This window comes from Eumetopias jubatus, unplaced genomic scaffold (assembly GCF_037043125.1).
Source record: "Eumetopias jubatus isolate StellerSeaLion01/CBP00866 unplaced genomic scaffold, mEumJub1_p1.0 scaffold_13, whole genome shotgun sequence".
NCBI classification, from domain to species: domain Eukaryota; kingdom Metazoa; phylum Chordata; class Mammalia; order Carnivora; family Otariidae; genus Eumetopias; species Eumetopias jubatus.
The window spans coordinates 106314611-106330863 of NW_028274819.1; the positions used below are offsets into that span (position 1 = coordinate 106314611).

Below are 16253 nucleotides of genomic sequence, written 5' to 3' on the forward strand. Positions count from 1 at the left end.
GTAGAAAGTTGGATCTGTAAGTCCAGGGCCCAGGGGAGAGGGGAACTAACAAGGTAAATGCAAGAATTTATGGGCATCTACATGGGGTTTAAGGTCACAGAAGGGCTGAGAAGACCTGGGGAGAAGTTGTAAAAGGGACTCTGTACTTAGTCAGCCTCCCTTGAGTAGGACTTATGAGGGCAACACTGAAAGGATCTCTGTATTCAACATTAGGAATAAACCAAATAGCCACCCCCAGACTTCTTGACCTCATTTCCTTCATCTTTATTCAGAAAGTGGCTTAGGCTTAACTCTATCGTTAGTGAACCCAGTTTAGCTTATCTCAAGTTTATATTTACATGCCCAAATTTCTGGACATGTTCAGGTTGTTGATCTTCAAAGCTTTTCTCCTGAGACCACGTAAGTGAATGCAGAATTCTCATCAAACTACTAAAGATTGTGTCATTAAATTTTCTATACTCCTAGGGTAGTAAGGGGAAAAGATTCTTCCAGTGGTTACCTCAGTGGGATGTGAAATCTTTTTTTAAGATTTTATTTATTTATTTAAGAAAGAGAGAGCATGAGCTGGAGGGGGGCGGGTAGAGGGAGAAGCAGGCTCCCCCTAAGCAGGGAGCCTGATGCAGGGCTCGATCCCAAGACCCTGACATCATGACCTGAGCTGAAGGCAGATGCTTAACCGACTGAGCCACGCAGGCACTCCTGGGAAACCTTTTTCAATGCATTTTTAAAATGCTCTATAATGAACAATGAACCTATATTAATAACCTTATTAACAACAGTAGCTAATGTTTACTTTACTTACTTTGATTAGCTCATTTGATCTTTCCAGAAGCCTCATAAGGTAGATACTAACATTATTCCCACTTTACCCTCAGACTGACAAGGTATGGAGAGGTTAGCTACCTAACCCCCGTCACAAAGCTGGCGACGTGGCAGAGCTGAGAATCAAACCTACGCACAGAGACTCTTCTTATCCATTCCAACTAATGGCCTTCCAAAAAAAATTTTTTTATTGTGACTCTCAGTATGAATGCCATTCTACACCATGACCCAGCACACATATGCTTTGTAAAATAGCTAAACAAACAGTTCATGAAATAATAACCTTGCAAAAGATCATGTGTTTTTATATATTCTGTTCTGATTTCCTTAAAATGCTTGTTGGGAACTACTAAACTGGTTTCATGATCCACTAATGGTTGCAACCTGCAGTTTGAAAAATAGCGTACGGCAATACACAGTCATTAACGATGAAATATTTTCAAATTTTTAAAAAGATACTTTGAGGTATTAAGATCACAAAACTTATGCTTGGTTTGATTTAGAAGGAATGAAAAGCAACTCAAGAAAATTATCTACTGCAAATAAAGCATTTATAATGCTTTCAGAAAAAACCATGGCTTCAAGTAAGAGGTTGAAAGTCGTTTAAATAAATGTTTAAAGTTAGTTTTCATTTTTAAGATTTTTTTTTGTTGAATAGCACATTTAAGACAGCTTTGGCTAACCAAGAAAACAAATAATACCTCATCAGAAAAACAGGCAAATAATTTGAGCAATTTATAAAACAAACTCTCCCAGGTAATTCTATCCCTAGAATTTATTGCAAGATTATAAAACATATACATAAAAAAGTATTTCTGAGGATGTTCACCTTAAGTTTATTTACAATAGGTGAAAACTGGAAGCCACATAAATGTCCAAAAAAGAGATGGATAAGTCATGGCATACCCATATGACAGGAAAACATACATTGTATTTATTTAAGACTTACTTGAGAGAGAGCATGCACCGAAGTGGGGATGGGCAGAGAGAGGGAGGGAGAGAATCCCAAGCAGACTCCACACTGAGCGCGGAGCCTGACATGGGGCTGGATCCCATGACCCCGAGATCATGACCTGAGCCAAAACCAAGAGTCAGACACCCAATGGCACCACCCAGGCGCCCCCAGACATTTTCAACGATGTTAACAAAAGAATATTTAATGTCAGATATTCTCTCATAGAATATTCAATGGGGAAAAAAAACCAACACATTTAAAACCAATCATTTTTTGATGATTTAAAACCCCTGCATCATTTATGCAAGGGATGCTAGTCCCAAAATTCTCCCAGAATTCAAAACTCAAGTCGAGACTAATTCTCTCATAGAAACAAATGCCAAGAGGGGCCAGGCAGGAGTGCTGGTCTGCACTTCCAGCCCACAAGCAGCACCTGCTACAGATAGAGGCCCGGGCACACGGCGGCACGCCCACAACTCTGACCCCAGTCTTGATTTCCAGGAGATTTTTCTAAGCTTACAAATATTTTTGCTTTTTAAAATCCTACTTTCTGGGCGCCTGGGTGGCTCAGTCGTTAGGCGTCTGCCTTCGGCTCAGGTCATGACCCCAGGGTTCTGGGGTCGAGCCCTCCATTGGGCTCCCTGCTCAGCAGGAAGCCTGCTTCCCCCTCTCCCACTCCCCCTGCTTGTGTTCCCTCTCTCGCTGTGTCTCTCTCTGTCAAATAAATAAATAAAATCTTTAATAAATAAATAAATAAATAAATAAAATCCTACTTTCTAAGCACTTTTGCTTATACAGTATCTACTCCTCAATTAATAGCACCGAAGGTCAGGGTGATTGTTTAACCTTCATCTTACAGCGTTAGGTCACATTCAACTGCCAGTCCACAGTGACTGCTTTGGGCGTGTATTCCAGCGCCACGCCATCGCCTGGTGAGTTAGTGATCACCGCTACGGGATAGTCAGATTTCCATTTTTTCAACAGCGTACAGTCCCAAGTTCCAAGGCTGCTGTCAAAGATCAGGAAATACTTCCATTTATCTGTTGAAGTGGCTCCACCATAGGGCATTAGCACAAACACAGGTTGTAATTCTCCATCATGATTGTCAGCTTTAAAATTAAGTGAATCTCTTCACATCTTAAAAATGTGGACAGATTCACACAATTTCAAACACTGTGTAGATTATGAAACTTCCATAGTTTCATATTGCCCTTATTTTATCTAATTCATGTTTGCATAAAATGTAAACATAATACAGGTTTTAAAAAGCATAGACATGTTATTAGTGGTTATAGAGAATAGAATGAATTTTATTTTTTTTTAAAGATTTTATTTATTTATTTGAGAGAGAGAGAATGAGAGATAGAGAACACGAGAGGGAAGAGGGTCAGAAGGAGAAGCAGACTCCCTGCTGAGCAAGGAGCCCGATGCGGGACTCGATCCCGGGACTCCAGGATCATGACCCGAGCCGAAGGCAGTCGCTTAACCAAATGAGCCACCCAGGCGCCCTAGAATGAATTTTATTTTACAGGCTTATTAAATTTTCCAAAGTTTTCTACAATGAATATGCAATGATTTTTTAATCAGAAAAAAAATTTTGTGTTTATACAGATTTTATTTCTTACTCCAATTTTTTAATTGCAGTAAAACATACATAACATAAAATCTACCAGCTTTAGCCATTTTTAAGTATACAAGTCAGTGGTGCTCAGTACATTCATTATGTTCTAACACCATCACCACTGTCTATTTGCAGAAGATATTCTTCAGGCCAGATTCTCCCTTCCCATTAGTCTCTGGTAACTTCTATTCTACAGTCTCTCTGAATTTGCCCATTCTGGGTAGCTCACGTACGTGGAATCACAGAGCACTGGTCCTTTTGTGTCTGGCTGACTGTACTTAGCACAATGTCCTCAGGGCTCATCCATGTTGCAGCTGATATCAGAATTTCAGCTCTTTTTATGGCTAAATAACTGTCTACTACATTTTGTTTATCCATTCATCTACTGGTGGACACCTGAGTTGTTTCCACCTTTTGACCACTGTGAACACTGGTGTACAGGAATCTGCTTGAGTCTGTTTTCAATTCTTCTGGGGATACACCTAGAATGGAATTGCTGGATCACATGGTAACCCTGTGTAACTATCCACGGCGGCTGCACCGTTTTGCATTCCCAGCAGCCATGCATCAGGCCTCCAATTTCTCCTCATCCCTGCCAACACTTGTTCTTCTCTCATTTTTCTGACAGAAGTCATCCTGATGGACGTGAAGCGGTATCTCATCACGTACACGGATTTTTATATAATAAAATAGACTAATGCAAATATTTATAACATTTTCCTAATGTCATAATATTCTAAGACATAATATTAATTGAATCATTATGAAAGTCCTCCGAGGTGAGTACTATTATTACCCTCATTTGATAGATAATGAAAGTTAGGCACAGGTAAGGCCAGTGACTTAACTCAAGTAAGTCACTAAGGGAAAAGTTAAAATACAGAGAAAAGTGGAATAAAGATGAAAACCTCACCATCAGATCAAGAAGAGACAATCAACACTGAACATCTTCTAGTATCTTTCTCAGTGCATTCTGAAAAATAGAAAGCAACTAAAAACATTGTGTTTTCCACTGACAAGCATCTACCTATACAATTATAAATACACCGTGCACGTTACTTGTAGCAGACACATACTGTAATTTAGAAATGCCATCGCGGACTTACACAGTTCCTGTTGTTAGACGTTTAGGTTGTCTTTTCTAAGTTTTTTCTTACAGACATTTTGAAGACAGGTAACCCATTCACACTGTTCAAAACTCAAAAAGTATAAAAAGTTGTGGAATGAGGGGCACCTGGGTGGCTCAGTCGGTTAAGTGTCTGCCTTCAGCTCAGGTGGTGATCCTGCAGTCGTGGCATCGAGTCCTGAATCGGGCTCCTTGCTCAGCGGGGAGCCTGCTTCTCCCTCTGTCTCTGCCCCTCCCCCCCCACTTGTGAGCTCTCTCTCAAGTAAATAAAAAAATAAAATCTTATTAAAAAAAAAAAACCAAACCTGTAGAATGAAAATCTCCCTCCTACCAACAGGTAACCACTGATATTTGTTTTTAAGACTCCTTCCAGAAACTTTCTCTCTTAACACAGACATATAATATCCTGTTGTATAACTTATACACCAGCCCTCTACTGATGGGCATTCAGTTGTTTCAAATCTTTTGCTATTACAAATATCTCTGCAGTAATAGCCCAGTGCATAGGCCTCGTGCATATGATCGAATCTGTGGAGAAATTTATAAAAATCGATTTACTGGTCGCAGCCTCCACATTAGCTTTCTCAGAGCTCAAAAGCTCAGCTTTCTCAAGGGCATGAACAACATTCATTATTTCATTTATGGGATCCCCACTTAGAGTGGCGATGGCCTCCACACATTCCGACATGAAGTTGCCAGAGAACACCTCCATGTAGTTTCCCTCAGCATTCTGAACTTCTGTAACAGCTGGTGTAACATCTTTGTCTGGAAAGTCTACCACCTGGGCCTCCTCGGGGGTGGGGGGGGGCAGCTTCTATTGACTGTTGTTTTTTTTTTTTCCCTGAGTATGGGCCACACTTTCCATTTCTTTCGGTGCTTGAATTTTTTTTATTTCAAGTGGACACTGGAGATAGTATGATGTGGCAACTGTGGAAATGAGGATCTCCAGCCTGTGCCCTGGGTTTGCTGTTGCTGCTAGGTGCTTCCTGGTGACTTTCCTGTTCTAATTCTCTGAAGTCTGTCTTCCCTGTTGTGTGCAGATACTGAGGTCTCTGCTTGCTTAGGTTGGTGGTCAGCCAGATGACTGGGCAGGGTGTCCTTCAATGGTTGGAACCAGTGAGTCTTCTACCCTTTGCTGATGAGCGTGGTGTGTCTGCTTCAACGTTCGAGCAGCCTACATATCTGTCTCAGCCTTCACCGCATGGGACCTGAAGATCAGCCGAGGTGAGGGGCTAGGACCCTGTCGTGTCCTTCCCAGGCCTGAGCCAAGTCCTGCACATGTGCACAGCCTTCCAGATGCCCAGGGCATTTCAAAGCCAACTACGGAACATCTCATTCCCCAGATCTCCCTTTTAAATGTTTGGCCGGGCTCTTCTTTGCCCAGCTGGTATGACAGCGTCAGCACACAATGGCAGGTGACTGCTTTAGACTAAAGTCCTAAGGACAGAGCTTCTTGCACACAGCCGTCTCGGAGGCAGACCAAAGAACAAGCCCTGGGATGGAGCTCTCCCAGGAAGCTGTGGGACAGGTGCCCGCGTCCTGCAGACTGAACTTCCCGAGGAATTCAAACCCCATCTGCCCCCCACTGGCTGCGAGGCTGCTGGTCTTCACAGCTCCCGTAGTTCCGAAGCTGCAGAATTTTAAGGCTACTGCAGAAGTGGAGAGAGGATGCAGGAAGGCCAAGTTAAAATGCCACAAATGCTACTGTTCTTACCAAGGTCGGTACTGTGCTAAGCACTACGCTTCCAACACCCCATTTAATCCTCAACAACCCTGTGAGGCTAGAACTATTATAATCCTATTTTTCAGAAGAGGAAACTGAGGCAAACAGATTTTCAAGTGGCTTGCTCCAGGTCTCATGGCTCTCAGAGGCAGCATTAGTGTTGGTTTATGAACCATAATCTGATTCCAGTCTATTCTCAATTACTGTGCATTGTACTACTTTTCATTTGTGGAGAAAAATTCAGAGAAACTAAGTTTAGTTAAAAGTGTAGCTGAAAATGTCCACAATAGCCAAACTGTGGAGAGAGCCAAGATGCCCATCGACAGATGAATGGATAAAGAAGAGGTGGTATATATACACAATGGAATATTATGCAGCCATCAAAAGGAATGAGATCTTGCCATTTGCAACGACGTGGATGGAACTGGAGGGTGTTATGCTGAGTGAAATAAGTCAGTCAGAGAAATACATGTATCATATGACCTCACTGATATGAGGAATTCTTAATCTCAGGAAACAAACTGAGGGTTGCTGGAGTGGTGGGGGGTGGGAGGGATGGGGTGGCTGGGTGATAGACATTGGGTAGGGTGTGCGCTATGGTGAGCTGTGAATTGTGCAAGACTTTTGAATCACAGATCTGTACTTCTGAAACAAATAATGCAACATATGTTAAGAAAAAAGAAAAAGAAGATAGCAGGAGGGGAAGAATGAAGGGGGGGAAATCGGAGGGGGAGACGAACCATGAGAGACAATGGACTCTGAAAAACAAACTGAGGGTTCTAGAGGGGAGGGGGGTGGGGGGATGGGTTAGCCTGGTGATGGGTATTAAAGAGGGCACGTTCTGCGTGGAGCACTGGGTGTTATGCACAAACAATGAATCATGGAACACTACATCAAGAACTAATGATGTAATGTATGGTGATTAACATAACAATAAAAAATTTTTTAAAAAGTGTAGCTGAATATGGGGGCGCCTGGGGTGGCTCAGTCAGTTAAGCATCTGACTCCTGATATCAGCTCAGGTCATGATCTCAGGGTCGTGAGTTCAAGCCCTGGTTGGGCTCCACACTGAGTGTAGAGCCTATGTGGAGCCTACTTAAAAAAAAAAAAAAATTTTTTTTATTAAAGGTGTAGCTGAATATGAACTCATACGGAAGATGAATTATAAATTTTATAGAATATATATTTTACATAAATTACCAATGAGTTCTTTCCCTAAATTAGTCATTCTTAACCACGTTATAGATCTGAACCCTGTGCAACTTTTACAATTCTACCTGCACAACTTCATCTCTCCCTGTACTATTTAGGATGGAACGTAGACGTTTGCATTTTTTAAAGTTCTGGAGAGGTTCTGAAACTCAGTCCCAGCCAAGAACCACTACATTAGACTAAAAAACTCCTTAAAATTAGAATTGTATCAACTATTTCTGGGACAGGTGTTCACATAGGAAGGACATCTCTTAGGGAAAATGGTAGAAAGGAAAAAGCCCAAGGTTTGGGAGTTAGAGACTTGAGTCCTAGACCTCCTACTTGCTCCATGTATGACCCAGGGAAAATTAATTTCTCTGAACCTTACTTTTTTCATCTATAAAATAGAAGTTTAAAAAACAAATCTGGTTCTTAAAGTTGTTACAAGAAGAGATAACATATGCTGGAATGTCATATGCACTCAAATGGGAGCTATTATAATTTACCCTGAAACTGACATTAGATTTAAGAATTCAGCAAATATGATGCACTGTCAACTCTGGACAAAATCTACTCTGTGAGGTAACTGAGCAAAAACTCATAATCTCATACGGGAGAGAGGCATTCTCCCTAAAAAGGAAAACTGTGATGAGCATTAACACAGGCATATTTATTATAGGATGGGAAAACAGAGGAGGAGAAATAATTCTGATGTGGAAAGGGCTCTTAAAAGTGCAATGTGAACAGTACCTTGAAAGAACGTTAGGTATACTCCTTGGGCCTTACTGCAAACCAATGGTTCTCAAACATTAACATACATCAGAATCTCACAGGGGACCTGTTAAAACACACATCGCTGGGCCCTACCACAGCCTTTCGGACTCAGTAGGTCTGGAGTGGGGCCTCAGGATCTGCATTTCCCAAGTGACACTGATGCTGATGGTAAAAGGAACCCCCTTTGAGAACCACCACTCCAGAGAGAGAGAGAGAGAGAGAGAGAGAGAGAGAGAGAGAGAGAGAGAGAGAGAGCTTGAGCAAAACTGCCAAGTGAGAGACTGCGTATCCCTGAGCTGTAAGAAGGCAGTTTCTGGGACACCTGCTTTGTGTGAGTGGATAAAGAATATGGTCAGATCTAGACATAAAAACTTTCTAACTAAAACACTTCCTTCTCTAACAAGAGGCAGATAAACTGCCCTTCCAAGGAAGGAGAAAGGACATTCAAGACTCTGTATGGTAACGCAGGTTAGCTGGACGTGTTGCAGTGACCATTTTGCAATACATAACAAATATCAAATCAGTATGTGATCTAAAACTAATATAACGTTAAATGGCAATTACAGCTCAATAAAAATAAAATTTAGAAAAAGAGTAAGCAAAATAAAACACACTTAAAATCATGCAATAGCTCTATCAATACAAGAAAACACCAGTCAAACCCAAATTGAGGGATACATTTTATAAAATAACATATCAGTACTTTTCGAAAGCATCAAGGTCATGAAAAATAAGAAAGGACTAAGGAAATGTCACAGACTGAAGGGGACTACAGAGAAAGATTACCTAAATGCAACATGGGCTCTTACGTCGAATCCCAAAACAAAAGACAGTCACAGGAAAATTCTATTAAGTCTAGAGTTTTTGAGTTATTGAACCAACATTAATTTCTGCATTTTGATTATTATACCACAGTTATGTAAACTGTTAATAGTAGGGGAAGCTTAGTAAAGATTATACAGGAAAATTCTTTTCTCTACATCGAAGATATTTCCAAATATAAAGTTAAAACCAAAAAACTAAGCCAAAACTAACTACTCTTCCATGATATGACATTCATTATCTCTAACCTGGTGTCTTTCAACTCCAGTTGCTACTCCCAGCTTAGTGGCACACAAGTCATCATCGGTAAGGTAATGAGGCAAGAGACTTCGGGGCACACAGTTAATTCAATGTACAAAGAAGAGAAACGCAGTGTCACTCATGTTCTTTATAAATGAGAATTTAACACTGACACATCCAGAATTTTAATATTTTACTTAGCATGCTAAAGGTTAAAATTCTGCAAAAAACCCCCCAAAAGTTCCTATTTAATGGTCTCACTTATAAATTTTAAGGAATGTTCCATACTCACCAAAACCATCAATATCTAGGTTATTTTCAATCACAACATCTAGTAGAGAGTCACCAACTTTTCCTTTGGCTGTTAATGTCTCACCGTCACGGTTTACAAAGTGGACTGTTATTTTATCTTCTGAGCTGGAAAAGGAAGCAGTCCATTATTTTTAATAATTTCAAGGGATACTTTAAAATAATTGTTTTCAGAACTTATAAGGTCAAAGAAAACAGGATGTGCATGTATGGAGGCACACCCACACACACAAATATGTTTTTTTATAGTATTTTCTTTCCTTTCCAAAGTTTGAGAAGAAGACATCACAAAGCAGAGGCATGTCTATCTCTCCATCTACCACAGAGGAAGCTCTACCTACCACCTTAAAGGAAAGAGCATCCACACCCCTATCAAGGCCACCAGCTGTGCCTTGGGTCACGGTCATAGGTCACGGTCATAGGTCACAGTCATGTGAAAACATTTAGCAATCCTCATCAGTCAGGAAATCTATGTTGCTCTAACACAGCCCTCTGAAAAGCAACGTCTCTATGGAGTGTCCCTAAAAGACGAGACCCTGGTTGTGGAGAGCGGTAGAAAGGCTCATTGTTCTGCGATCAGTAAGACACCTGTTGTGCAGGTGTCCGGTAGGTACTGCTGCCAGGAGGCAGTGGTCCAATCGTTTTCTGAGCATTTAAACATCTCACTTTGGTCCACACCATGTACTCAAAAACCAAAGGGACTAGCGTAGATTTGTATTTGTTTCAATCAATGGGAAAATAAATATAATGCCTCCTTACGTGTTTTATTATAGGATATTATATTATCCATCAGAGTTAGCGCATGACTGACTTAAATTTCTTTCCCTTCTCACAATTTGGGAGAAGAAATTATATTAGCAACTAGATGCTTGTCATCTACCACTGGTCATTTTTAATTTTTACCTCACAACTGAAAAGATATACTTCAGCTAAAATAATTAGTTGTAATTTTCACCACTGCCAATAGATGGTAATAATCCAGCAAAGAAAACTTTAATGTAAGTAATAACCTAGAATTACATAATCCCAAATTATCAAGTAAATTATCTTATTTAACAAATGAGGCAAGTGAAAGCCCCTTTCAGATAATGCCTTCCCTGATAATTCGATGCTGGAAAAAGAGAATTCTGAGAATTAAAAATTATCAACTGTGTGTGTGTGTCTAAGAGAGAGAAAGAGAGAGGGAGGGAGAATGTCCCTCCAAAAGGGCCTGTGCTCTCCAACTTCTTTTCACAGCCAAAAAATACTTTAGAAATAAGTACTCCTGAACATTATTCATCATTTTCAACTAGATAACTGCCATCTCTTCAAGGCAGAATGGCTGCGAATGAAGATACTCTGGAGGCAGGGGTGGACCCCACTTTGGAGGTTATTAAAAGAATACAGACTAAGAAAGAACGTAGGAGACACTGACCTCAGAGATACTCAGGAGGCAGAAATAGAAGGTTTTGTTGACCATCTATACAAGGTAGATTGGGAAAGAGGGAAAAAACAATGTTGAAATCTGCAGCTCAGGCAATGAGGGGGTCCAGTTTAACCTAGAGTTAACAGAGATGGAGCAGCTTTGGGGAAGATGGAAATGAGTTCCAGTCTAAACCTGTTTTGAGTTCAAAGAAAAAAACCAGAGGAGAATGTCCAGAAGCCAGATGGAAATATGGGTGTGAGCCCAGCACTTCAGTCTAGGGATCTGATGTGCACAAACGCCCGGGAGCTAAAGCTGCAGGAAGGACGAGAGCAAGAATCCCATCATGTATGTGCACCACTGAAAGCCAGAGGTTTTACGATTGCTCTTCTTCTGGATCATTCTACAGCTAAGCTTACAGCACAGAAATCTCTGATATCAGACCCCTCTTCTGTAAAATCAGGGTAACATTCATATTCTAATTTTAACAATGGAGGCAAAATACCTAATGCAGAGGAGCACAGCACTCAACAAACACAGATTAATAACTTTAAGGCCTCAGTCCTTTTGTTCCTAAGAAGCCTAAAACTGCTGTGTATTATGAGTGTACAGTCCCCAGAAAAAACTGCAGAGAGCAATGAAAGGTTTGCCAAAGGACCGAAGAGGACACAGAAATGAGAGGGGAAGGGTGATCCGCAGCTGACCCGAGTATGGGATGTAAAAAAGACGGTGGGAAGCCACTTACTTCCCGGCGGGGGGGGGGGGACAACAGTGACTTCACCAAGCGGCTGAGACAATCAAAGTCTATGGAAACTTTGTTCCTTAAAGCATTATACACATGTATGTTACCCAAATAACTTTCTCCGTTTGCTATTAGTAATTAGTATTGGTGGGTTTTATATCTCCCCCCCTAATTCTGAGAACTAGCCAAAAGCACTGAGCGGTTCCCCAGGGTAAGATTTCATGCCCTGAGAAATACAATCCTTCTAAATCTTCTACCATCATCAATTAATCAGCACCACACGCAACTCTTTTCTTCACTTGTTACCTTTTCCTACTGTCATTTATTCTGCTCAACCACAGCAGGTATTTTAAGGAAGCTGTCAGGGTGCTCACCATAGCACATACCCTCCCCCATGTCCATCACCCGGCCACCCCATCCCTCCCACCCCCCACCACTCCAGCAACCCTGTTTGTTTCCTGAGATTAAGAATTCCTCATATCAGTGAGGTCATATGATACATGTCCTTCTCTGATATACTAAATGTTAAAAAAAAAAAATGAAGATAGTAGGAAGGGAAAAATGAAGGGGGGAATCGGAGGGGGAGAGGAACCATGAGACTACGGACTCTGAGAAACAAACTGAGGGTTCTAGAGGGGAGGGGGTGGGGGGATGGGTTAGCCCGGTGATGGGTATTAAGGAGGGCACGTACTGCATGGAGCACTGGGTGTTATGCACAAACAATGAATCATGGAACACTACATCAGAAACTAATGATGTAATGTATGGTGATTAACATAACATAATAAAAAAAAAAGGGGGAAGCTGTCAGGGGTGGCGGTGATAAAGTTCGTAACAGACTTCTCCCAGGGAGGGAAGTAATAGCTGCTCATGCCCACCTTTTCACCATGGGGGGGGGGGGGCCTGGGGCACTTGGTCCAAGGAAAGGGCCCCTTCTAGGGCTCCCTACTTCCATAACCACCTTAACTCTTCCAAATGACTCTATGGACTAAAGAATTATCAACTCTTACAGTGCTCGAGAAAACAAGCGAAAACGACTTGAGTTGTATTCCTAGTATGCCAACTACTTGACACGAAATTTTTATTCCCTACCCCACCTACCTCCCAGGATTTTCTTGAGAGTGAAGTACAACAATTTTTGTGAAAGCCCTGTGGAACATAAATCACTACGAAACAAAGTATTTTGTCAGGATATTTTGGAGCAAAAGGAGTTTTTTCAACTCTCAATTAGTGATGACTTAGCTACATGTTAAACTTCCCGAGACGGGACTACAGCCTCCAGGCTGCTCTGTTCAATGGAACTTTCTGCACTAGCAGAGATGTTCTGTACCTGCAATGTCCAGTACAGTAGCTACTGGCCCCACGCGGCTGTTGAGCACTTGACATGCGGCCACTGCAAATGGAATACTGATTCTTTTCACTGTATTTAACGTACGTTATCTTAAATAGCCACATGTGGTTAGTCATATCCAAACTGGAAAACACAAGCCTCAGATACTATGAGTTGGAAAATCTAGTTGCAGCTCCAAAGTCTGTAATACAAGGCACAAGGCCATCCATTGAAACTGTGTCAATGAGGAGGAAAGCAGGACTTTGACGGAAAGGAACAGATGTGCTTCCCTCTGACACAACTTGATAATAACCAAGTTCAAACTTAATAAATTTGGGGGACGTAATACCCATTTACAAAAGCACTCATTTTCTTTAAATACTAGTTTCGTAAATATGCTCAATATATGTCCCAATTTATACACGATTTTTCAAGAATGCACCCATTGCAGAAAGCAAGACGTATGCATGTAGAGAGGTCAAGGCAGGGAAATGTCAGGGAAATAGGGACAAATAAATCTGGCTTGCCTTCTCCATTATCTCCCTCACAGTCCACGCAACAAAAATTTATTGAGCACACACTACATAATAGGATGAAGGGGAAAAGATGATTAAGTCCTAGCCTCTGTTCTTGGAGACCTTATCAAGAAGAAACCAGAGAAGGCAGCATACAAAGCCAACATTCTCTCCCCCCAGTTCTTGCCTCCTGCTCCGGGACAGCAAGGGGTCAGAGTTGTTCAGAGACCTGGATTACATAAGGCTACAAATGACGAGTACATTTTAACTCTATTACATCGCAGGGGATTGTGTCTTTGAAAAACAAACATGCCCAAGAATATAAAACTTCAACATGTTTGGGGGAAATTTTTTCACATCTCTTTCAACATTTAGTACACCACACAACACTGTGGGCCTCAGGAGCTACCGCTACCGAGTGGCATCCCCTGAACCCTCCCCATGTGCCAGGCACAAGACCACCTGTACTACCTGACTTACTCTTCAAATAACCGTAGGAGGCCTAGACTAGTGTTAGGCTCCATTTATAAATGGAGAAATGAGACCTACAGTAATGGAGGAAGTTAGGCATTCAGCTCAGTTTAAAACCCTGCCTTGCCAGTCCAAGGCAGAGGCTTTTAGCCCTCTTATAGGCTCCGAGGGCGGCCAGGGAAGTACAGAGCACAGAGTGGGTGTATTCCAAACAGACACTCCCCTACCCGAGAACTGGACACAGAATGTCCTAACAGGGCCGGGGAAAGGCCCAGAACGAAAACTGCTGGCCAGGACATCCGTGGGGAACATCTTATGAAAGTCACTGCAGGCTCCGGGCAAAGCAAAGGTCAGCCGCCGAGCGAAACCACGGGAGAAGGGCGGCGGCGGAGCGCGCGGCTCTCTGGGGGGCCCCGGGAGGCGCGGGGAAAGGGGGAGCCGGGGTCCCGGGGCACCGCTTCCCGCAGGCGTCGGGGGCTGGCAGGGAAACCGCGGCGCGACACAAGGGAGACAGGGCCCCGAGGGGCGCCACGGCGCCGGCGCGGCGAAGGGCGAGCAATCGCGGACAGCGCCCGGGCCGAGGCAGCGGAACGAGAACCCCCACGACCAGCCGGCCGCGGCGCCGGGGGACCTCCCCCCCCGCCCGCATGCGCACTGCGGGCCGCGCCTCACCTGCTCCGCGCCGGCGCCGACATGCTCAGCGTCCGGGCCAGCCCCCCCGCGCCGCCGCCCCGGCCCGGTGCCGCGCGGGGTCCGGCGACGACCTGCCAACGACGGGCCGCGCCGCCTAGAGCCGCGGACGCGGCGCGCAGGAGCCGGGCGCCCCCCGCGGCGGCCATAGCCGGTGGTCGGGTAACAACCGGAAGCGACGCAGGCCGCACGGCAGCGGCCGCGAGAGGCTCGGCGAGCGCGAACAGGCCGCTGCGCCGGCGCCGGACGCCCGGGGGCCCGCGGGGAGGAGCGCGGCAGCTGGGGTCCCGGCGAGGGCTTGTTGCGTGCGGCGGCCGCAGGCTGCGCGCGCCTTCCGGGTGACCTATAAACCCGGCGGCACCCCAAGTGCAGCGCCTCCCCCTGCCCGTTCCCACGCCTCCCGGGCGGGTGTGGCCTCTAGGGGGCGGGGCTGAGCGCGGGGCGCACGCACCTCCCGACCAGGTTGGCCTGCGCCGTGCCGCTCCGTCCGCCGTGGGCGCGCGGGAACGACGGGGTCTAAGGGGCAGCCGGACGTCTGACGGAAGGTTGAGGTAGAACGACCCGCAGGTAACGAAACCTCTTCTGTTCCTCACGCCTCTCGCCTTCTCCCTGTTCAAAACAAAAACCAACGTGGGCAGTTACCGTCCCGGAGTTCAAATTAGAGGGAAAAATGAAGTCTGGGCATTGTCAAACAGGGACGGTGGGAAATCTCACAGCGCCAAAGACGTGACACACAGAGGAGCCATTACGGTCTTGCAGTTATAAAGGTCGCAGTAATGAATACACTCGGGGATACTGGAGAAAGCAGGTAATAATCCGGGGTAAATAAATGCTTGTTCAGCACATGAAATCCATGTGTTTGGAAACTTTTTGATGAACCGAATTTTTTTTCCTTAGGGGTTTCTACAAAACGCAAGGAAGATGAAATTAAAAATACACGTTATCAGGATTGATACGTTGTGGTGGAAAGAACATGGGCTTTGAGGTCAGAAATAGCAATGTTCAAATCCAAGGTCTGCCACTGCGGAGCTCCGAGACCTTGGGTGAATTATTGTCCTCGAGGATCACAGTTTCCAAAGCACTTACACGCTGATAAGATGTTCCAGTCTCCAGGGCCGTTCTGAGGGTTACAGAAAAAACGCACAATGGCATACATAGTGCGTCACGAACGTTAATGTGATAACTCCTTGGGCCCCCTCCCTAAAGCCATCTTTAAAGACGCTACAGATCATAGTCAAGTGGATTTTGCAGATGTGCCGAACGCAATGAAAGATACTTCAAAGAATATTCAGAACAAGAAAGCACAGACCTGAGTAAAGTTTCTCGAAACAAGGTGTGCCGGGCATTGAACCTGAGGGCAGAAGGAGGGCAGTCGTTTGGCTCCCAAATCGTCTAAATCTTCCCATAAAGAGAAAGACTTTCAGGCTGGAAAGGGCACAACAAACCTGACAAGTAGTCGGAAAGAGGAATTGTAAAGAACAGTTAATTTTTTTTTTTATAAGATCAGATCTTCAAAGTGA

General features: G+C 43.8%; 1 protein-coding gene across 1 annotated transcript in view; it reads right to left on the reverse strand.

Moving 5' to 3' along the window:
* FDX1 (ferredoxin 1) overlaps positions 1 to 15089 on the reverse strand; it is a 29623-nt gene extending 14534 nt beyond the window's left edge. Inside the window, exons 1-2 of the mRNA XM_028105789.2 lie at positions 14716 to 15089; positions 9567 to 9691 (exon numbers count right to left, since the gene is read on the reverse strand). Of these exons, the coding sequence (XP_027961590.1) occupies positions 9567 to 9691; positions 14716 to 14882 (292 nt within the window). The 5' untranslated portion in view covers positions 14883 to 15089. The remainder of the gene's footprint in view (positions 1 to 9566; positions 9692 to 14715) is intronic.
* Positions 15090 to 16253: the final 1164 nt, after the last annotated feature.